Here is a 22,729-nt window from a genome sequence, read left to right as displayed (position 1 = left end):
TTGATAGAGAAACACACAGGACTGTACAGTGGGTTCTATAAATACATCAACAGGACTGGATCTACACGCTCTACTTCCCCACATGAAAGGCTGTTTGTAACACACAACAATAAGGGTGGGGTGTGTGTGGTGGGAAGTAGAGGTATCAAAATAGAGAGGCAGTGAGGGGACTGGAGGTAGGTGGGGGGGTAGAGGTATCTAAATAGAGAGGCAGTGAGGGGACTGGAGGTAGGTGGGGGGGTAGAGGTATCTAAATAGAGAGGCAGTGAGGGGACTGGAGGTAGGTGGGGGGGGGGGGTAGAGGTATCTAAATAGAGAGGCAGTGAGGGGACTGGAGGTAGGTGGGGGGGTAGAGGTATCTAAATAGAGAGGCAGTGAGGGGACTGGAGGTAGGTGGGGGGGGGGTAGAGGTATCTAAATAGAGAGGCAGTGAGGGGACTGGAGGTAGGTGGGGGGGTAGAGGTATCTAAATAGAGAGGCAGTGAGGGGACTGGAGGTAGGTGGGGGGGTAGAGGTATCTAAATAGAGAGGCAGTGAGGGGACTGGAGGTAGGTGGGGGGGGGGGGGGTAGAGGTATCTAAATAGAGAGGCAGTGAGGGGACTGGAGGTAGGTGGGGGGGTAGAGGTATCTAAATAGAGAGGCAGTGAGGGGACTGGAGGTAGGTGGGGGGGTAGAGGTATCTAAATAGAGAGGTAGTGAGGGGACTGGAGGTAGGTGGGGGGGGGGTAGAGGTATCTAAATAGAGAGGCAGTGAGGGGACTGGAGGTAGGTGGGGGGGTAGAGGTATCTAAATAGAGAGGTAGTGAGGGGACTGGAGGTAGGTGGGGGGGGTAGAGGTATCTAAATAGAGAGGCAGTGAGGGGACTGGAGGTAGGTGGGGGGGGGGTAGAGGTATCTAAATAGAGAGGCAGTGAGGGGACTGGAGGTAGGTGGGGGGGTAGAGGTATCTAAATAGAGAGGCAGTGAGGGGACTGGAGGTAGGTGGGGGGGGGTAGAGGTATCTAAATAGAGAGGCAGTGAGGGGACTGGAGGTAGGTGGGGGGGGGGGGGGGGGTAGAGGTATCAAAATAGAGAGGCAGTGAGGGGACTGGAGGTAGGTGGGGGGGGGGTAGAGGTATCAAAATAGAGAGGCAGTGAGGGGACTGGAGGTAGGTGGGGGGGGGGTAGAGGTATCTAAATAGAGAGGCAGTGAGGGGACTGGAGGTAGGTGGGGGGGGTAGAGGTATCAAAATAGAGAGGCAGTGAGGGGACTGGAGGTAGGTGGGGGGGGGGGTAGAGGTATCAAAATAGAGAGGCAGTGAGGGGACTGGAGGTAGGTGGGGGGGGGGTAGAGGTATCTAAATAGAGAGGCAGTGAGGGGACTGGAGGTAGGTGGGGGGGTAGAGGTATCAAAATAGAGAGGCAGTGAGGGGACTGGAGGTAGGTGGGGGGGGGGTAGAGGTATCAAAATAGAGAGGCAGTGAGGGGACTGGAGGTAGGTGGGGGGGGTAGAGGTATCTAAATAGAGAGGCAGTGAGGGGACTGGAGGTAGGTGGGGGGGTAGAGGTATCTAAATAGAGAGGCAGTGAGGGGACTGGAGGTAGGTGGGGGGGGGGGTAGAGGTATCAAAATAGAGAGGCAGTGAGGGGACTGGAGGTAGGTGGGGGGGTAGAGGTATCTAAATAGAGAGGCAGTGAGGGGACTGGAGGTAGGTGGGGGGGGGGGGTAGAGGTATCTAAATAGAGAGGCAGTGAGGGGACTGGAGGTAGGTGGGGGGGTAGAGGTATCTAAATAGAGAGGCAGTGAGGGGACTGGAGGTAGGTGGGGGGGGGGGGTAGAGGTATCTAAATAGAGAGGCAGTGAGGGGACTGGAGGTAGGTGGGGGGGTAGAGGTATCAAAATAGAGAGGCAGTGAGGGGACTGGAGGTAGGTGGGGGGGTAGAGGTATCTAAATAGAGAGGCAGTGAGGGGACTGGAGGTAGGTAGGGGGGTAGAGGTATCTAAATAGAGAGGCAGTGAGGGGACTGGAGGTAGGTGGGGGGTAGAGGTATCTAAATAGAGAGGCAGTGAGGGGACTGGAGGTAGGTGGGGGGGTAGAGGTATCTAAATAGAGAGGCAGTGAGGGGACTGGAGGTAGGTGGGGGGGGGGGGTAGAGGTATCAAAATAGAGAGGCAGTGAGGGGACTGGAGGTAGGTGGGGGGGTAGAGGTATCTAAATAGAGAGGCAGTGAGGGGACTGGAGGTAGGTGGGGGGGGGGGGGGTAGAGGTATCTAAATAGAGAGGCAGTGAGGGGACTGGAGGTAGGTGGGGGGGTAGAGGTATCTAAATAGAGAGGCAGTGAGGGGACTGGAGGTAGGTGGGGGGTAGAGGTATCTAAATAGAGAGGCAGTGAGGGGACTGGAGGTAGGTAGGGGGGTAGAGGTATCTAAATAGAGAGGCAGTGAGGGGACTGGAGGTAGGTGGGGGGGTAGAGGTATAGGTATCTAAATAGAGAGGCAGTGAGGGGACTGGAGGTAGGTAGGGGGGTAGAGGTATCTAAATAGAGAGGCAGTGAGGGGACTGGAGGTAGGTGGGGGGGGGGGGGGGGTAGAGGTATCTAAATAGAGAGGCAGTGAGGGGACTGGAGGTAGGTGGGGGGGGGTAGAGGTATCTAAATAGAGAGGTAGTGAGGGGACTGGAGGTAGGTGGGGGGGGGGGGTAGAGGTATCTAAATAGAGAGGCAGTGAGGGGACTGGAGGTAGGTGGGGGGGTAGAGGTATCTAAATAGAGAGGTAGTGAGGGGACTGGAGGTAGGTGGGGGGGTAGAGGCATCTAAATAGAGAGGCAGTGAGGGGACTGGAGGTAGGTGGGGGGTAGAGGTATCTAAATAGAGAGGCAGTGAGGGGACTGGAGGTAGGTGGGGGAGGGGGGGCGTCATTCAGTATCCAACCATGTCATCATTCTATTAAATATGACAGAATTGACATAGCAAACACAGGTGAATGACTTTGCCATTGTAATTGTTTGTAAGCTTGTGTAGTCTAAAATGAATCTATGATCGTATGCTCTCCATTTGTTTTTTGTATGCTGCTCTTTGTATGCCATTTTAATATTTGAGAATTAACCAATGATATTAGGCCAATGCTATTGTGATTATACCCTGATGAAGACAGCTTGGCTGTCGAAACGTTGGTAATTACATTTTTGCCTCTGAGCTCCTAGAGTGTGCAGCTCTCCTTTATTTTTAAGTTTTCTACTCCGCTAGCCAGCACCTCGCCTAAATAGGTGTGCGTTTCTTTTTCTTCTAGAATGACAAAGATAACCATAGAGAGAGGAGGAATCACTGTCAAATGTAAGTTTTTTTTACAGGATGTTGAAGACAATGAGATTATAGACAGCCCACTAACAGAGACAGAGTAATGACCCATTGCAACAGAAGAGCCATGACAACAATGAAGGGCTTTACCAGTGTGGTAAGGTGGGGTAGCTAGCTAAACATAGACGGTGACGTTTTGTTTGCGAAGGCTAGACTTCCAGAGAAGGATCAACTAAAGGTGTGTGGCCAGAAAGGAATTACTGTAATTAATCAACCGCCCAATAAGTACACTTTGGTAAGACACATCATTAACTAATGCTTTCTGTTTGCATTCCAGCTGAAGAGGACTCTCCTTCCAAAGAGAAATAACACAGAGAAACAGAATCCATTCCAGCTGAAGAGGACTCTCCTTCCAAAGAGAAATAACACAGAGAAACAGAATCCATTCCAGCTGAAGAGGACTCTCCTTCCAAAGAGAAATAACACAGAGAAACAGAATCCATTCCAGCTGAAGAGGACTCTCCTTCCAAAGAGAAATAACACAGAGAAACAGAATCCATTCCAGCTGAAGAGGACTCTCCTTCCAAAGAGAAATAACACAGAGAAACAGAATCCATTCCAGCTGAAGAGGACTCTCCTTCCAAAGAGAAATAACACAGAGAAACAGAATCCATTCCAGCTGAAGAGGACTCTCCTTCCAAAGAGAAATAACACAGAGAAACAGAATCCATTCCATTGAAGGCTGACAGTGGTGGGTTATTGGGTGTCGTTTCAACTTGTGCCAGAAAGACAATGAAACACATATTGGACTTCGATTGCCATGCAATATTTAATTCAATAGAAAACAGATTGGTATTGTGAAGTACAAATTCACAGCGTAAAATGACTAATCAGTAATCATGTACAACCTTCTGTACTCATAGTTACAACAAAGCCATACAGTATGGTAGTCTAGTGCTTCATATATACTAAACAGTAAGTACTGTGTGTAGGGTATAAGAAACTGGAGCACCATACTCTATACAAAATATTTCAAGCCAACTGAACAGTTGGAAGATATATGAACATTGCAGCAATTTCACTTAGTGATAACTACTGTATCACTGAATGAAAATACAAGCTCTCAGATCTCCCCCAAAACCAATGAAATAGAAACAAATCACTTAGAAAATCTATCCAGAGTACACCGGAACAAGTACAACTGAAAATCATGCATTACAAAATCATTTAAACAACTTTTAAGGCAGAGTGATTAAGAGCTTCACAGGCTTCTCTGAGTATTAATTGTAAGGACTGCATAGAAGTTGTGCACAGATGCTACAAATACAATGTGTAAAGTCTGTGTGTGTGAAAATGGTGAGAGAGGATTGGTATCGGAGCAAACTCCATACATGCATCTGTAGTGGCAGGCAGTCAAGTAGTAGAACATACAGCAGAATAGGAATGAAACAGTCAGATATGGTTTCTAAAACAACGATAACTATGACATCACATTCAGCAGAATATTGTTGATTCATCAATTAGAAAAACTATCTACATTTGTTCATCATTCTCATATATCTGGCAGCATTTGATCCAACCGTGTTCTAAAAACTACACTTGCATATCAGATATCCATTAAGGACTGGATGGAATAGTGGTTGCTGTGTATCAGGTCAGTGTGACAAGACACCAGTAGGATCAGATGAAACAGTGTTCACCCAGTGAACGCAGACATTAACCAGCTACGGTGTTAAATAATCACAGTACATGTTGGTGTGGTTGCTCCTATCACTATTCAGTCAGTGTAATCATGTGACCAAACTCCTTTTCACTAAGACTAATAGAGTATTGAAGAGAACCATAATAATGACCGTATTAAACAGTACCACAGAGTATAGAATAGAACCATAATAATGACCGTATTAAACAGTACCAGAGTATAGAAGAGAACCATAATAATGACCGTATTAAACAGTACCAGAGTATAGAAGAGAACCATAATAATGACCGTATTAAACAGTACCAGAGTATAGAAGAGAACCATAATAATGACCGTATTAAACAGCACCACAGAGTATAGAAGAGAACCACAGCGTAATTCTGTGTATTAAAGAGTAATTACAGTATCATAGCATACCATAGAGTACCACAGAGTAATGATGATATTGAAGAGTAATTACAGTATCATAGCATACCATAGAGTACCACAGAGTAATGATGATATTGAAGAGTAATTACAGTATCATAGCATACCATAGAGTACCACAGAGTAATGATGATATTGAAGAGTAATTACAGTATCATAGCATACCATAGAGTACCACAGAGTAATGATGATATTGAAGAGTAATTACAGTATCATAGCATACCATAGAGTACCACAGAGTAATGATGATATTGAAGAGTAATTACAGTATCATAGCATACCATAGAGTACCACAGAGTAATGATGATATTGAAGAGTAATTACAGTATCATAGCATACCATAGAGTACCACAGAGTAATGATGATATTGAAGAGTAATTACAGTATCATAGCATACCATAGAGTACCACAGAGTAATGATGATATTGAAGAGTAATTACAGTATCATAGCATACCATAGAGTACCACAGAGTAATGATGATATTGAAGAGTAATTACAGTATCATAGCATACCATAGAGTACCACAGAGTAATGATGATATTGAAGAGTAATTACAGTATCATAGCATACCATAGAGTACCACAGAGTAATGATGATATTGAAGAGTAATTACAGTATCATAGCATACCATAGAGTACCACAGAGTAATGATGATATTGAAGAGTAATTACAGTATCATAGCATACCATAGAGTACCACAGAGTAATGATGATATTGAAGAGTAATTACAGTATCATAGCATACCATAGAGTACCACAGAGTAATGATGATATTGAAGAGTAATTACAGTATCATAGCATACCATAGAGTACCACAGAGTAATGATGATATTGAAGAGTAATTACAGTATCATAGCATACCATAGAGTACCACAGAGTAATGATGATATTGAAGAGTAATTACAGTATCATAGCATACCATAGAGTACCACAGAGTAATGATGATATTGAAGAGTAATTACAGTATCATAGCATACCATAGAGTACCACAGAGTAATGATGATATTGAAGAGTGCAACAGTGTATTGCTGTTAAGTCCTGTTAGTCATTGTAAGTGATTGTAAGTGCTTGAGACAGTGAGTCATCCTCCCTGTTCTTCTCAGGGGTAGAATGTGTTAGTGTTCTGTTACTGTATTCATGTTTATTGTAATGTATTCCTCCTGGGCATCAGAGCTTATTCACCCCCACAATCCTCCTCTTCAGTACCACTAGGAGTCTACTGTCCAGCGTAGTGAGTCATCCTCCTCATCCTCTCCTTCTCCCTGAACCTGTGATCCCCCTACAGTACACTGGGACAGGTACAGACCTGTCCCAGTGTACTGTACCTGTGTGTACAGTAGATGTCTATCTGTAGTGCTTAAAATAACCCCCTCTCTCCCTCTACTACCCTCCACCAACCCTGTAGTGCTTAAAATAACCCCCTCTACTACCCTCCTCCAACCCTGTAGTGCTTAAAATTACCCCCCCCCCCTCTCCCTCTACTACCCTGCCCCAACCCTGTAGTGCTTAAAATAACCCCCCCTCTCCCTCTACTACCCTCTCCCGCTTAAAATACTCCCTTAAATCCACCTCCCTCCTTTCCTCTATCCTCCTACATTCCTCCCTCCTCCCTTTCTCTCTAGTGCTCAGAATAGCCCTTGTTCTCCTCCTACCACCCCCACTACTACACTACCCCCCCCCCCCCTCCCTCTAGCAGGAGCTGGTGTGAAGGTTGCCACTACCCCCTCCCTCCCTCCCTCCCTCTAGCAGGAGCTGGTGTGAAGGCTGCCACTACCCCTCCCTCCCTCTAACAGGAGCTGGTGTGAAGGTTGCCACTACCCCTCCCTCCCTCTAGCAGGAGCTGGTGTGAAGGTTGCCACTACCCCTCCCTCCCTCTAGCAGGAGCTGGTGTGAAGGTTCCCACTACCCCTCCCTCCCTCTAGCAGGAGCTGGTGTGAAGGTTGCCACTACCCCTCCCTCCCTCTAGCAGGAGCTGGTGTGAAGGTTGCCACTACCCCTCCCTCCCTCTAACAGGAGCTGGTGTGAAGGTTGCCACTACCCCTCCCTCCCTCTAGCAGGAGCTGGTGTGAAGGTTGCCACTACCCCTCCCTCCCTCCCTCCCTCTAGCAGGAGCTGGTGTGAAGGTTGCCACTACCCCTCCCTCCCTCCCTCCCTCTAACAGGAGCTGGTGTGAAGGTTGCCACTACCCCTCCCTCCCTCTAGCAGGAGCTGGTGTGAAGGTTGCCACTACCCCTCCCTCCCTCTAACAGGAGCTGGTGTGAAGGTTGCCACTACCCCTCCCTCCCTCTAACAGGAGCTGGTGTGAAGGTTGCCACTACCCCTCCCTCCCTCTAGCAGGAGCTGGTGTGAAGGTTGCCACTACCCCTCCCTCCCTCTAGCAGGAGCTGGTGTGAAGGTTGCCACTACCCCTCCCTCCCTCCCTCCCTCTAACAGGAGCTGGTGTGAAGGTTGCCACTACCCCTCCCTCCCTCTAGCAGGAGCTGGTGTGAAGGTTCCCACTACCCCTCCCTCCCTCTAGCAGGAGCTGGTGTGAAGGTTGCCACTACCCCTCCCTCCCTCTAGCAGGAGCTGGTGTGAAGGTTGCCACTACCCCTCCCTCCCTCCCTCTAGCAGGAGCTGGTGTGAAGGTTGCCACTACCCCTCCCTCCCTCCCTCCCTCTAGCAGGAGCTGGTGTGAAGGTTGCCCACTACCCCTCCCTCCCTCCCTCCCTCTAGCAGGAGCTGGTGTGAAGGTTGCCACTACCCCTCCCTCCCTCTAGCAGGAGCTGGTGTGAAGGTTGCCACTACCCCTCCCTCCCTCTAGCAGGAGCTGGTGTGAAGGTTCCCACTACCCCTCCCTCCCTCTAGCAGGAGCTGGTGTGAAGGTTGCCACTACCCCTCCCTCCCTCTAGCAGGAGCTGGTGTGAAGGTTGCCACTACCCCTCCCTCCCTCTAGCAGGAGCTGGTGTGAAGGTTGCCCACTACCCCTCCCTCCCTCCCTCTAGCAGGAGCTGTGTGAAGGTTGCCACTACCTCTCCCTCCCTCTAGCAGGAGCTGGTGTGAAGGTTGCCACTACCCCTCCCTCCCTCTAGCAGGAGCTGGTGTGAAGGTTGCCCACTACCCCTCCCTCCCTCCCTCTAGCAGGAGCTGGTGTGAAGGTTGCCACTACCCCTCCCTCCCTCTAGCAGGAGCTGTGTGAAGGTTGCCACTACCCCTCCCTCCCTCTAGCAGGAGCTGGTGTGAAGGTTGCCACTACCCCCTCCCTCCCTCCCTCTAGCAGGAGCTGGTGTGAAGGTTGCCACTACCCCTCCCTCCCTCCCTCTAGCAGGAGCTGGTGTGAAGGTTGCCACTACCCCTCCCTCCCTCCCTCTAGCAGGAGCTGGTGTGAAGGTTCCCACTACCCCTCCCTCCCTCTAGCAGGAGCTGGTGTGAAGGTTGCCCACTACCCCTCCCTCCCTCCCTCTAGCAGGAGCTGATGTGAAGGTTGCCACTACCCCTCCCTCCCTCTAGCAGGAGCTGTGTGAAGGTTGCCACTACCTCTCCCTCCCTCTAGCAGGAGCTGGTGTGAAGGTTCCCACTACCCCTCCCTCCCTCTAGCAGGAGCTGGTGTGAAGGTTGCCACTACCCCTCCCTCCCTCTAGCAGGAGCTGGTGTGAAGGTTGCTCCCAGTGAGGATGGATGTGATGCTGGAGGGGTCATACAGGCCTTCATCATCTTCGTCAGAGCTCAGAGCCGACGAGTCCAGGGCCTGACGCTGCGCCTGCTGCACCTTCCTCCTGAAACACACCACCATCATCACCATCAGCTTCAATGTTATCTTCATCATCTATTGTTCACTATAACAGAGACTGTAGGTGGGTCTCAGCAAACGTGTGGGAATAGACAGTTGACTTCTACAGTAGACAGTGTAGTTCCCCTGTAGTATCTGTCAGGGAGAGAGCCCTCTGCTGGTCAGATATGGGAACTGACTGGTGTGACATACAGTACATACAGGGATGACTGCTCTGTCTGCTAGATCGGTCTCTGCCTCCCCCTTCACAGCTGACCTGCACATACGTACGTACGTGTGTGTTCCCACAGCACTGTTGAGTGGGGTTTAATGAGACACCTTTACACAGCTGGGTGAGTGTGACTGTTGAAGTGTGTGTGTGTGTGTTCCCACAGCACTGTTGAGGGGGGTTTAATGAGACACCTCTACACAGCTGGGTGAGTGTGACTGTTGAAGTGTGTGTGTGTGAATCCGACTGCTTTATTCTGTAATGACGCGTGTCTGATAGCAGCATCTCTGTTGAGGGATCAGAGAGGAGCTCAGTGATCCATAGAATGATACACACACACACTAGTTTGGCTGTGGAGAGTGAACAGGCTGCCAGTAAATGTCAGCTCACTGAACTCATTACCAATGACAAGAGAGGAACCGAAAGAGGTCTGGAGGGAGTGGAGGAGAACCGAAAGAGGTCTGGAGGGAGTGGAGGAGAACCGAAAGAGGTCTGGAGGGAGTGGAGGAGAACCGAAAGAGGTCTGGAGGGAGTGGAGGAGAACCGAAAGAGGTCTGGAGGGAGTGGAGGAGAACCGAAAGAGGTCTGGAGGGAGTGGAGGAAAACCGAAAGAGGTCTGGAGGGAGTGGAGGAGAACCGAAAGAGGTCTGGAGGGAGTGGAGGAGAACCGAAAGAGGTCTGGAGGGAGTAGAGGAGAACCGAAAGAGGTCTGGAGGGAGTAGAGGAGAACCGAAAGAGGTCTGGAGGGAGTGGAATAGAACAGAGATAATTGGTCTGGAGGAGAACAGAGATAATTGGTCTGGAGGAGAACAGAGATAATTGGTCTGGAGGAGAACAGAGATAATTGGTCTGGAGGAGAACAGAGATAATTGGTCTGGAGGAGAACAGAGATAATTGGTCTGGAGGAGAACAGAGATAATTGGTCTGGAGGAGAACAGAGATAATTGGTCTGGAGGAGAACAGAGATAATTGGTCTGGAGGAGAACAGAGATAATTGGTCTGGAGGAGAACAGAGATAATTGGTCTGAAGGAGAACATAGATAATTGGTCTGGAGGAGAACAGAGATAATTGGTCTGGAATAGAGGAGGAGAACAGAGATAATTGGTCTGGAGGAGAGGAGGAGAACAGAGATAATTGGTCTGGAGAGGAAGAGAACAGAGATAATTGGTCTGGAGAGGAAGAAGAGACACATCTAGGAGAAAGGAGATACTTAGTAATCTAACATGTGAAACAGGTAGAGTGTCAGACTTGGAAACACAATAACACACACACAGACTTACTTGAGCTCAGTCTCCAGCGCGGTGACTCTGCCCTGTAAGGCCTCCTTTAGTTCCATCTGTTCCTCCATCTCTCTCTGGGCCTTCCTCCTCAATCCCTCCATCCTCTCTACCTCTGTCTCCCCCTCATCCACCTGTCTCTTCAGAGCCTTCACACGCAGAGACAGCTACAACACAGAGGAATCAGTCAGGGTGAGTGAGTGTGTGTGTGTATAGTGTGTGTGTGTGTGTGTGTGTGTGTGTGTGTGTGTGTGTGTGTGTGTGTGTGTGTGTGTGTGTGTGTGTACCTGGTCTCTCTGTTCTGTGTGTTGGTGTCTCTCTTCCTCCAGGGTAAAGTTGAGCTCCTTCAGTTTCTTCTCCAGGCGACGCTGAGACGACAACATGGAGTTCTTCTCCCTAAGACACACACCGACAGACACACTTAAATCTTTAGCACAAACATGAACAAGGTGATTCTGGGTACAGATGTGTGCCCAGTTCATAATATCATCAGCTTAACTTGTCATCAATAATGTCAATGTCAATTTAAGGTACACTACTCTAACTAATAGGAAACCACCATACCAACCATAAAATCAGCTTTTGCTACAAAATATCATATTTTAGACTATGTGGTGCATTGTGGGGTCTGTAGTTCCTTGGGTGTGGTGCATTGTGGGACGTGTAGTGTGCGGTGTACCTATCCTCGCTGTGGAGGCGTTCCTCCAACTCATGAACTTTACTCTCCAGCTGAGCCACTCCTACAGAGGAGCGAGACTGACCCTCCATATCAGATACTCTGGTCTTCAACTCCTTCATCTGGAGAGAGAGAGATTTAAGCATAATCAATCATCACTCAGACCTGAAGATCATTTCAGTGGAGACACAGACAACGTACATGTCTTTCTAGGGCATTCTTGTCCAGCTCCAGGTCCTGTCTGGAGGATCTCTCCTGCATCAGCTCTGAACGCAGCTGCTCCATCTGCACACAGACAGAGACAGAGGAGCGCCAGACAGGTTGAGAGGAGAAAGAGGGTGAGAGGAGAGTTAACAAATACATTATTTTCCTAGCTTGGTCCTGGTTCTTTCGACTGTTAACCAACAGACTGCTGAAAGCTGCTAGACACACATTATAGTGTGTGTGTGTGTGTGTGTGTGTGTGTACCTGGTCTCTGGTCCTGGTGACTCTGTCAGTGAGTAGCTCCACAGATCCCTTCTCCTCCTCCAGCTCCAGCTCCAGTCGTTTCATCTTGTCCTCCGTGCTGCGGAGCTCCCTGCTCTTGTCTGTGAGGCTGCTCCTGCTGTTCTCCAGTTCAACCTCTAGGTGGTGCAGGCGGTTGGTGAGCAGTTCCTTGTCCAGCTGAACATTGTCTCTCTCCTCAACCACAGAGAGCAGCTCCTTCTTCTGACGGGACGCCTGGCGCACGACATACACACTCTGGATCAGCGGCATTAAAGACGAAACACCTTCACCCCTCAAACTCATCTCTGGACCTCAAAGCCAGTTCCACTGTGTTTTTTTATTGTTCCCCTCTAATGAGGGACTGATTTAGACCTGGGACACCAGGTGGGTGCAATTCATTATCAGGTAGAACAGAAAAGCAGCAGGCTCCGGACCTCATGGGGTCAGAGTTGAATAACCCTGACCAATACCATCATCTCCTGAAGACCCTTTCCTCCTTCGTCTCCTCCCTCTTTTCCTCCTCCTCTCTCACCCCGTCCCTTCCCCCCTCCATCCATCTCTCTCACCTCCTGAAGACCCTTTCCTCCTCCGTCTCCTCCCTCTTTTCCTCCTCCTCTCTCACCCCGTCCCTTCCCCCCTCCATCCATCTCTCTCACCTCCTGAAGACCCTTTCCTCCTCCTCCCTCTTTTCCTCCTCCTCTCTCACCCCGTCCCTTCCCCCCTCCATCCATCTCTCTCACCTCCTGAAGACCCTTTCCTCCTCCGTCTCCTCCCTCTCTCACCCCGTCCCTTCCCCCCTCCATCCATCTCTCTCACCTCCTGAAGACCCTTTCCTCCTCCGTCTCCACCCTATTTTCCTCCTCCTCTCTCACTTCCTCCCTCCATCCCGCTCACCTCCTCCTCCAGTCTCTTGAGGGAGGTCTGGCTCCTCTCCAGTTCTACCAGTCTGTCGTTGCCCTGCCTCTGGGCCTCCTGTGTCTCCCTGCGAGATCTCTCTCTCTGTTCCTCCAGCTGGGCTCTGAGAACCTGCACCTCCTCACCAGACGACTGGGACAAAGATTCAAACTACATGGACAGAGAAAGAGGCAGAGTGAGAGCAGGGAGAGAGCGAGGAGTAATAGGACAGAGAGAGAGATTTTTATTTGCACAGTGTACATTTGTAAATACAGCACTTTAATGCAGTACACAGAGCATCAGAAAAACCCATGTAGACACACACTCCTCACCTCCTTATTGAGTTTGTCCAGGGACCGCTCCTGCTGTCTCCTCTGTTCCTCCAGCTGTGTGTTGGTCTGTGTGAGCTGGTCCCTCTCCTTCTCCCTGTCCTCCAGACGCAGGCTGAGCTGCAGGTGGTCCTGGCCCAGCCGAGAGGCTCCTCTCCTGGCCTCGTCAAGCTCCTGCCTCAGCCCCCTCAACTCCGCCTGGAAGGACAGCTCTGCCTCCGAACTCTCTGATGCACTGGAAGCCAGCTGAGACTGGGGACACACACACAAATACATACTGTGAAACACAACACACCCACTAACAAAGAGTTGTGAGAAAGAGGTAGTGTAATGTGTGTGTGTGTAGCAGTGTGTATGTCTCACCTCCAGGCGTGAGAGTTTCTCTCGGAGGCGTGTGTTAGCTGCCTCCTGCTCCTGCTGTGATTCTCTGAGAGCGTTTAGTTCTGTCTGGGTTCTGGCCAGCCACTCTGTGTTTGACTGCAGCTCCTGCTCAGTGCTGGCGAGTTTCTCTCCCAGTCTGTCTCTCTCCCCACGAGCATCAGTCAGCTCTGACTGCAGGCCAGACACTACCGACGGGTCAGGGAGCTATGGAGAGAAACAAAGAGAGGTGAGTGGTTGAGAGAAGGATGGCGATTATGAATATAAGGGAGAAAAAGTGGCCATCTTTCCCATAGCTGGTACTACACAACACACACCTGTTTGGTTCTCTCCTGGGCCTTGACCAGATCCTCTTTGGCTCGATTTGATTGGCCCCTCAGCCTGTCCATCTCATATTTGAGCTCCGCCTCCTGCTCCTGGTTGGCCTTCTTCAGGGAGATTACCTCCATGACCTTTTTATCGAGCTCCGCCCTTTTCTTCTCTGCCTCTGATTGGGCCTGCTGCAGATCGGCACGCAAACTCTGCAGCTCCTGAAATGACAGTGGAGAACAGTGTCAGTGTGTACCTGTGAGTGTGTGTGTTTGTCACTATCAGTGTGTGTGTGTGTGTACCTGGTTGAGTGTGTGTGTATGACTGGGGTCTGGTATCTGCTGTTTCATGGTGTTGACTCTCTCCTGTACTTGGTTCAGTTCTTCCTCGAGCTCCTCTTTCTCCAGACGAGCCTGCAGCATCCTGCAACACACACAACATTTTAACCAATACAAGATCCATTTCAAAATCTAGAAATCAAGTCACAGATCAGCACTGATCAGACATCGTTTAGTTTGATCACAGAAGCTACAGTTAAATCGCCAATGCTGATATCAGTCCCTCAAAGTTGATCAAATGTTAGGTCATTCTATGGTATCACAATTTCTTCAGTCAGTCAAATAGAGAAACACAGAAGCTGGTTGAACTAGAATGTCAGGCACACGGCCATAAACCACGGCTATTAACTGCAGCTATTAAAACCCTCTAGAGTCTAAGCCGGGGGGGGTTCTAAAATATGGAATTGTTTTAAGATGGTAATACCACGGCTACTAACATGCATGCAGCCCATGCAAAAAAACACCTCTTAAAACAGAGACATTTTGATGGGATTTTCTTATATGTTAATTACATTTCCGCGGTGGCGCGGAAATTGTAGGCTAAGGGTTAGCACGGGCTACTAGCACGGGCTACTAGCACGGCTATAACCTATATACAGCATAGACAGCATATATATAGGCTCCCTCACGGTGGGTCAGGGGTGATGGACGGGTCTCTAGCCAATAAGACACAATGAGGAGACATTAACGGTACAGAATGAGAGAACAGAAATGGGACATGTGGATGGTTACATAGATCAAAACATGGATGAAAAACAGGAGATGTGCAAGACTTAAGTGAAGTGTGTGTGTACGTGTACAGTACCAGTCAAACTTCCTTTGTTACTGTTATTTTTTACTTATCTATTTTACTTCACTCTTATTTTTCTCAAATCTACATTGTTGGTTGCTTGTAAGTAAGCATTTCACAGTAAGGTTGTATTCTCTGTACGTGCGTGTACTCACTCCTGTTTGGTGGTCCGTAGTTCATCTCTAGTACTGTGGAACTGCGTCATCCAGTGGCCACTCTCGTCCCTGCAGTCTTCCAGCTGCTGCTGTAGAGTACGCACCGATGCATTCACACGCAACCGCTCTGACTCAATACCCGCCTGAGACTGGGGGGAGAAGAAGAGAGGGAGGGGGGATATAAGAGAGTGTAGGGAGAGAGAGGTAGGGGGGAGAAGAGAGAGTGTAGTGAGAGAGAGGTAGGGGAGAGAAGAGAGAGGGAGGGTGGATATGAGAGAGTGTAGGGAGAGAGAGGTAGGGGGGAGAGAAGAGAGAGGGAGGGGGGAGAGAAGAGAGAGGGAGGGTGGATATGAGAGAGTGTAGGGAGAGAGAGGTAGGGGGGAGAGAAGAGAGAGGGAGGGTGGATATGAGAGAGTGTAGGGAGAGAGAGGTAGGGGGGAGAGAAGAGAGAGGGAGGGTGGATATGAGAGAGTGTAGGGAGAGAGAGGTAGGGGGGAGAGAAGAGAGAGGGAGGGTGGATATGAGAGAGTGTAGGGAGAGAGAGGTAGGGGGGAGAGAAGAGAGAGGGAGGGTGGATATGAGAGAGTGTAGGGAGAGAGAGGTAGGGGGGAGAGAAGAGAGAGGGAGGGTGGATATGAGAGTGTAGGGAGAGAGAGGTAGGGGGGAGAGAAGAGAGAGGGAGGGTGGATATGAGAGAGTGTAGGGAGAGAGAGGTAGGGGGGAGAGAAGAGAGAGGGAGGGTGGATATGAGAGTGTAGGGAGAGAGAGGTAGGGGGGAGAGAAGAGAGAGGGAGGGTGGATATGAGAGTGTAGGGAGAGAGAGGTAGGGGGGAGAGAAGAGAGAGGGAGGGTGGATATGAGAGTGTAGGGAGAGAGAGGTAGGGGGGAGAGAAGAGAGAGGATATATGACAGAGTGAGTAAGACGTGTCATTAAGAATGTGAGATCAGCTGATGTAATGCTTGTGGCTTCGTCTGTGCAGTCAAACGTAACGGTGTAATCACTTGTTCCTGCTATAATGCACCGGTGTGAAGCAAGTCCAGTGGGTCTCAATCACTTCACGCTCTGCTGCTCCCTCAGTGCACACGTGTGTGTGGGAAAGAGCTCTTCTTGGGAAAGAGCTCTCAAGTAAGAATTTGACTACCGTTTTCCACCGGTTGTATCCTGTGGCCGTAGTGAATAAACGTTGAAACTTGTACCTGTGAGACCTGCTCCATGGTACTCCTCAGTCTCTCCATGTCAGTGCTGTACTGTTCTCGAAGTGTCTCGATCTCTTTGTCGTGCGTGGCCACCTCGTCCTTCAGAGCTCCCTTCAGAGCCGTCAGCTCCCTCTCTCTATGTCTCAGAGAATCCTCCAGCTTCTGCTTCAACATGGACACCTCCAACAGAGACGCTTGACACGTCACCAGGTCCTGTAGACACACAATACACACATAACACATTCCTACCGGACAATTACAAAGAGTGCACAACAAAGATCTTGTGTCTCAAGACCACCCAAATGTGTGTTGTGTTACCGTCTTGTTGCCGTTCTCTGTCCTCAGCTCCTCCTGTAGCTCAACCAGTCGGTCCTCCATCTCTCTGACTCTGGACTCAGCACTCTCTCTCTCCATACGCAACTGACTCAGCCTGACAGAGACCGTGATTTATTCATTTAACCTTTATTTCTACAGGTTATTCTCATTGAGATAAAATCTATTTTACAAGAGAGATCTGATGCTCTTTATCTCAACACTAACAAAAAACCTTTCAATAAGCCATCATTATAACCAGCAGGGACCTTCAGTTCTGATCCAGCGGCCTGGAGTCACTTTCAACCTGCCTGGTTCCTCTCAAGGTTTCTTTCTACTCAGGTCATTTGTCCTGCTCACTGTTACTCACTCAGCATGTGTCTGATGTAGTTCAGTCTTCTTCCTGTCCACAGTCTCCTGGAGCTGCATGTTCTCATCCAGACATGACTCCAGCTCTGCCTTTAACACAGGGTCAGAGCTGCCCACAGAGTCCTATGCACACACACACAGTACTGTACTGTAGGCTACATGACCACCACATCAGACAACGACAGACAGTGGCGAGGTGACAGAGTGGTAGTATTTAATTACACCGTTAGAAATATTTTGGAGAACAGGCATGATTCTCTACTTAAACATGTTGTGCGTTTGTGTCTGTGTGTTCTTCAGAATAGTGTCAGACAGGCGTGTTTCCTCAGTAGAATTCACATACATGATTAAGTGATTATAGGGTGTTAGAGTTAAATACCAGCCCAACTCCCTTAAGCCAACACATAATGACTCATTATCAGATAGAATACTGTGTGTCCACCTCTAACCCAACAGGTTTAAACTGGTTTAAATCATCTGTGGTCCATTTACATGGCTTTTAGGGCATTCAGATTAGACTGCCACTAAAAACCACAACAGCAGCTCCTCTCAGAAAACACACACACTTTTTTGCTCCCTAGGTGCAAAACAAACACCATCACTCCACTCTTTCCATCACGCCCCAAATGATCACTCCTTCCTCTTTTTCTCCTACTCTCCTCCACTCACCCTCCTCTCCTCCTGTAGAGAGGTCTGTAGCTCCATCATCTTCTCCTCCAGATCCCTCTTTTCTCTCCTCCACTCCTCACCAGAGCTCGCACTGGGCTGAGGGGGAGAGTGACTTTAGTGGATACCCCATAGAATGACAGCTAGCACCACCAATGACAAACTGAAATAAGAGGATGAGCAGTACTACGGAGATGTATAGAGATGTATATTAGAGTACTACAGATATGTATATTAGACTACGGAGGTGTATAGAGATGTATATTAGACTACTACGGAGGTGTATATAGATGTATATTAGAGTACTACTGAGGTGTATAATAGAGTACTACTGAATTGTATATTAGAGTACTACTGAGGTGTATAGAGATGTATATTAGAGTACTACAGAAATGTATAGAGATGTATAATAGAGTACTACTGAGGTGTATAGAGATCTATAATAGAGTACCGCGGAGGTGTATAGAGATGTATATTAGAGTACCTCGGAGGTGTATATTAGAGTACCGCGGAGGTGTATAGATATGTACAGTACCAGTCAAATGTTTTTTATACACACCTGCTCATTCAAGGGTTTCTTTCTATTTACTATTTTCTACATTGTAGAATAATAGTGAAGATATCAAAACTATGAAATAACACATATGGAATCATGTAGTAACCTAAAATAGTATTAAACAAATCAAAATATATTTTATATTTGAGATTCTTCAAAGTAGCCACCCTTTCCCTTGATGACAGCTTTGCACACTTGACATTCTCTCAACCAGCTCCATGAGGAATGCTTTTCCAACAGTCTTGAAGGAGTTCCCACATATGCTGAGCACTTGTTGGCTGCTTTTTCTTCAGTCTGCAGTCCAACATCCCAAACCATCGCAATTGGGTTGAGGTCAGGTGATTGTGGAGGCCAGGTCATCTGATACAACGCTAATCATTCTCATTCTTGGTCAAATAGCCCTTACACAGCCTGGAGGTGTGTTGGGTCATTGTCCTGTTGAAAAACAAACGATAGTGGGACTAAGCGCAAACCAGATGTGATGGCGTATCGCTGCAGAACTCTGGTAGCCATTCTGGTTAAGTGTGCCTTGAATTCTAAATAAATCACCGACAATGTCACCAGCAAAGCACCCCACACCATCACACCACCTCCTCCATGCTTCACGGTGGGAACCACATATGCGGAGATCGGTTCACCTACTCTGCGTCTCTCAAAAACACGGCAGTTGGAACCAAAAGGACAGATTTCCTAATGTCCATTGCTCGTGTTTCTCGGCCAAGCAAATCTCTTCTTATTGGTGTCCTTTAGTAGTGGATTCTTTGCAGCAATTCAACCATGAAGGCCTGACTCACGCAGACTCTTCTGAACAGTTGATGTTGAGATGTGTATGTGCTTGAACTCTGTGAAGCATTTATTTGGTCTGCAATTTCTGAGGCTGGTAGCTCTAATGAACTTATCCTCTGCAACAGAGGTAACTCTGGATCTTCCTTTCCTGTGGCGGTCCTCATTAGAGCCAGTTTCACCATAGCGTTTGATGGTTTCTGCGACTGCACTTGAAGAAACGTTCAAAGTTCTTGAAATTGTTCGTATTTACTGACCTTCATGTCTTAAAGAAATGGACTGTCATTTCTCCTTGCTTATTTGAGCTGTTCTTGTCATAATATGAACTTGGTCTTTTACCAAATAGGGCTATCTCTGTATACCAACCCTACCTTGTCACAGCACAACTGATTGGCTCAAAACACATTAAGGAAAGAAATTCCACAAATTACATTTTAACAAGGCACACCTGTTAATTGAAATGCATTCCAGGTGACTACCTCATGAAGCTGGTTGAGAGAATGCCAAGAGTATGCAAAGCTGTCATAGGCAAAGGGTGGCTACTTTGAAGAATCTCAAATATATTTTGATGTTTAACACTTTTTTGGTTACTACATGATTCCATGTGCTATTTCATAGTTTTGATGCCTTCACTATTATTCTACAATGTATAAAATAGTAAAAAATAAAGAATAACCTTGGAATGAGTAGGTGTCCAACATTTTGACTGGTACTGTATATTAGAATACTACTGAGGTGTATAGAGATGTGTATTAGAGTACTACCGAGGCGTATAGAGATGTGTATTAGAGTACTACCAAGGCGTATAGAGATGTGTATTAGAGTACTACCGAGGCGTACAAAGATGTGTATTAGAGTACTACCGGGGCGTATAAAGATGTGTATTAGAGTACTACCGGGGCGTATAAAGATGTGTATTAGAGTACTACTGGGGTGTATAGAGATGTGTATTAGAGTACTACTGAGGTGTATAAAGATGTGTATTAGAGTACTACTGGGGTGTATAAAGATGTGTATTAGAGTACTACTGGGGTGTATAGAGATGTGTATTAGAGTACTACTGGGGTGTATAGAGATGTGTATTAGAGTACTACTGAGGCGTATAAAGATGTGTATTAGAGTACTACTGGGGTGTATAGAGATGTGTATTAGAGTACTACTGGGGATTTGAAATGATACAATGACTCCGAGGTTAAAGTGCAGACTGTCAGCTTTGATTGGAGGGTATTTTCATCGATATCAGGCAAACCATTAGAAATTACAGTACTTTTTGTAGATAGCCCATTCCAGCGTGTAAATCAGCTAGAAAGATGTGTCGGCATCGAGTAATTGTCTCTGGCCCCCTCCCAGTTAGGGGGAGTGACGAGCTCTACAGCAGAGTCTCAGCACTCAATCGCTGGTTGAAAACTGTTTTCTGCCCCTCCCAAAAGATAGAATTTGTAGATAAATTGGCCCTCTTTCTGGGACTCACCCACAAACAGGACCAAGCCTGACCTGCTAAGGAGTGTCGGACTCCATCCTACCTGGAGGGGTGCTCTCATCTTATCTACCAACATAGATAGGGCTCTAACTCCTTTAGCCCCACAATGAAATAGGGTGCAGGCCAGGCAGCAGGCTGTTAGCCAACCTGCCAGCTTAGTGGAGTCTGCCAATAGCACAGTCAGTGTAGTCAGCTCAGCCATACCCATTGAGACTGTGTCTGTGCCTCGACCTAGGTTGGGCAAAACTAAACATGGCGGTGTTCGCCTTAGCAATCTTATTAGGATAAAGACCTCCTCCATTCCTGCCATTATTGAAAGAGATCGTGATACCTCACATCTCAAAATAGGGTTACTTAATGTTAGATCCCTCACTTCAAAGGCAGTCATAGTCAATGAACTAATCACTGATCATAATCTTGATGTGATTGGCCTGACTGAAACATGGCTTAAGCCTGATGAATTTACTGTGTTAAATGAGGCCTCACCTCCTGGTTACACTAGTGACCATATCCCCCGTGCATCCCGCAAAGGCGGAGGTGTTGCTAACATCTACGATAGCAAATTTCAATTTACAAAAAAAAAAATGGCGTTTTCATCTTTTGAGCTTCTAGTCATGAAATCTATGCAGCCTACTCAATCACTTTTTATAGCTACTGTTTACAGGCCTCCTGGGCCATATACAGCGTTCCTCTCTGAGTTTCCTGAATTCCTATCAGACCTTGTAGTCATAGCAGATCATATTCTAATTTTTGGTGATTTTAATATTCACATGGAGAAGTCCACAGACCCACTCCAAAAGTCTTTCGGAGCCATCATCGACTCAGTGGGTTTTGTCCAACATGTCTCTGGACCTACTCACTGCCACAGTCATACTCTGGACCTAGTTTTGTCCCATGGAATAAATGTTGTAGATCTTAATGTTTTTCCACATAATCCTGGACTATCGGACCACCATTTTATTACGTTTGCAATCGCAACAAATAATCTGCTCAGACCCCAACCAAGGAGCATCAAAAGTCGTGCTATAAATTCTCAGACAACACAAAAATTCCTTGATGCCCTTCCAGACTCCTTCTGCCTACCCAAGGACGACAGAGGAAAAAAATCAGTTAACCACTTAACTGAGGAACTCAATTTAACCTTGCGCAATACCCTAGATGCAGTTGCACCCCTAAAAACGAAAAACATTTGTCATAAGAAACTAGCTCCCTGGTATACAGAAAATACCCGAGCTTTGAAGCAAGCTTCCAGGAAATTGGAACGGAAATGGCGCCACACAAAACTGGAAGTCTTCCGACTAGCTTGGAAAGACAGTACCGTGCAGTACCGAAGAGCCCTCACTGCTGCTCGATCATCCTACTTTTCCAACTTAATCGAGGAAAATAAGAACAATCCAAAATTTCTTTTTGATACTGTTGCAAAGCTAACTAAAAAGCAGCATTCCCCAAGAGAGGATGGCTTTCACTTCAGCAGTAATAAATTCATGAACTTCTTTGAGGAAAAGATCATGACCATTAGAAAGCAAATTACGGACTCCTCTTTGAATCTGCGTATTCCTCCAGGGCTTAGCTGTCCTGGATCTGCACAGCTCTGCGAGGGCCTGGGATCGGGAGAGACACTTAAGTGTTTTAGTACTATATCTCTTGACACAATGATGAAAATAATCATGGCCTCTAAACCTTCAAGCTGCATACTGGATCCTATTCCTACTAAACTGCTGAAGGAGCTGCTTCCTGTGCTTGGCCCTCCTATGTTGAACATAATAAACAGCTCTCTATCCACCGGATGTGTACCAAACTCACTAAAAGTGGCAGTGATAAAGCCTCTCTTGAAAAAGCCAAACCTTGACCCGGAAAATATAAAAAACTATCGGCCTATATCGAATCTTCCATTCCTCTCAAAAATTTTAGAAAAAGCTGTTGCGCAGCAACTCACTGCCTTTCTGAAGACAAACAATGTATACGAAATGCTTCAGTCTGGTTTTAGACCCCATCATAGCACTGAGACTGCACTTGTGAAGGTGGTAAATGACCTTTTAATGGCGTCAGACCGAGGCTCTGCATCTGTCCTCGTGCTACTAGATCTTAGTGCTGCCTTTGACACCATCGATCACCACATTCTTTTGGAGAGACTGGAAACCCAAATTGGTCTACACGGACAAGTTCTGGCCTGGTTTAGATCTTACCTGTCGGAAAGATATCAGTTTGTCTCTGTGAATGGTCTGTCCTCTGACAAATCAACTGTACATTTCGGTGTTCCTCAAGGTTCCGTTTTAGGACCACTATTGTTTTCACTATATATTTTACCTCTTGGGGATGTTATTCGAAAACATAATGTTAACTTTCACTGCT

General features: G+C 47.6%; 1 protein-coding gene across 2 annotated transcripts in view; it reads right to left on the bottom strand.

Annotated features, from left to right (window-relative positions):
- Window positions 1-8,943: 8,943 nt before the first annotated feature.
- Window positions 8,944-22,729, bottom strand: part of LOC129857105 (cingulin-like) — a 31,764-nt gene continuing 17,978 nt past the window's right edge. For both annotated transcript variants that reach the window (XM_055925041.1, XM_055925040.1), the window contains exons 5-20: window positions 17,562-17,657; window positions 16,894-17,015; window positions 16,530-16,641; window positions 16,212-16,424; window positions 15,015-15,163; window positions 14,034-14,154; window positions 13,740-13,952; window positions 13,408-13,629; window positions 13,048-13,296; window positions 12,716-12,886; window positions 11,804-12,055; window positions 11,537-11,620; window positions 11,339-11,457; window positions 10,947-11,055; window positions 10,663-10,826; window positions 8,944-9,159 (exon numbers count right to left, since the gene is read on the bottom strand). In XM_055925041.1, the coding sequence (XP_055781016.1) occupies window positions 9,021-9,159; window positions 10,663-10,826; window positions 10,947-11,055; window positions 11,339-11,457; window positions 11,537-11,620; window positions 11,804-12,055; window positions 12,716-12,886; window positions 13,048-13,296; window positions 13,408-13,629; window positions 13,740-13,952; window positions 14,034-14,154; window positions 15,015-15,163; window positions 16,212-16,424; window positions 16,530-16,641; window positions 16,894-17,015; window positions 17,562-17,657 (2,535 nt within the window). In that variant the 3' untranslated portion in view covers window positions 8,944-9,020. The remainder of the gene's footprint in view (window positions 9,160-10,662; window positions 10,827-10,946; window positions 11,056-11,338; window positions 11,458-11,536; window positions 11,621-11,803; window positions 12,056-12,715; window positions 12,887-13,047; window positions 13,297-13,407; window positions 13,630-13,739; window positions 13,953-14,033; window positions 14,155-15,014; window positions 15,164-16,211; window positions 16,425-16,529; window positions 16,642-16,893; window positions 17,016-17,561; window positions 17,658-22,729) is intronic.

The sequence above is a fragment of the Salvelinus fontinalis genome, chromosome 6, assembly GCF_029448725.1.
Source record: "Salvelinus fontinalis isolate EN_2023a chromosome 6, ASM2944872v1, whole genome shotgun sequence".
NCBI classification, from domain to species: Eukaryota; Metazoa; Chordata; class Actinopteri; order Salmoniformes; family Salmonidae; genus Salvelinus; species Salvelinus fontinalis.
This window is presented reverse-complemented; position numbering and strand designations above follow the sequence as displayed.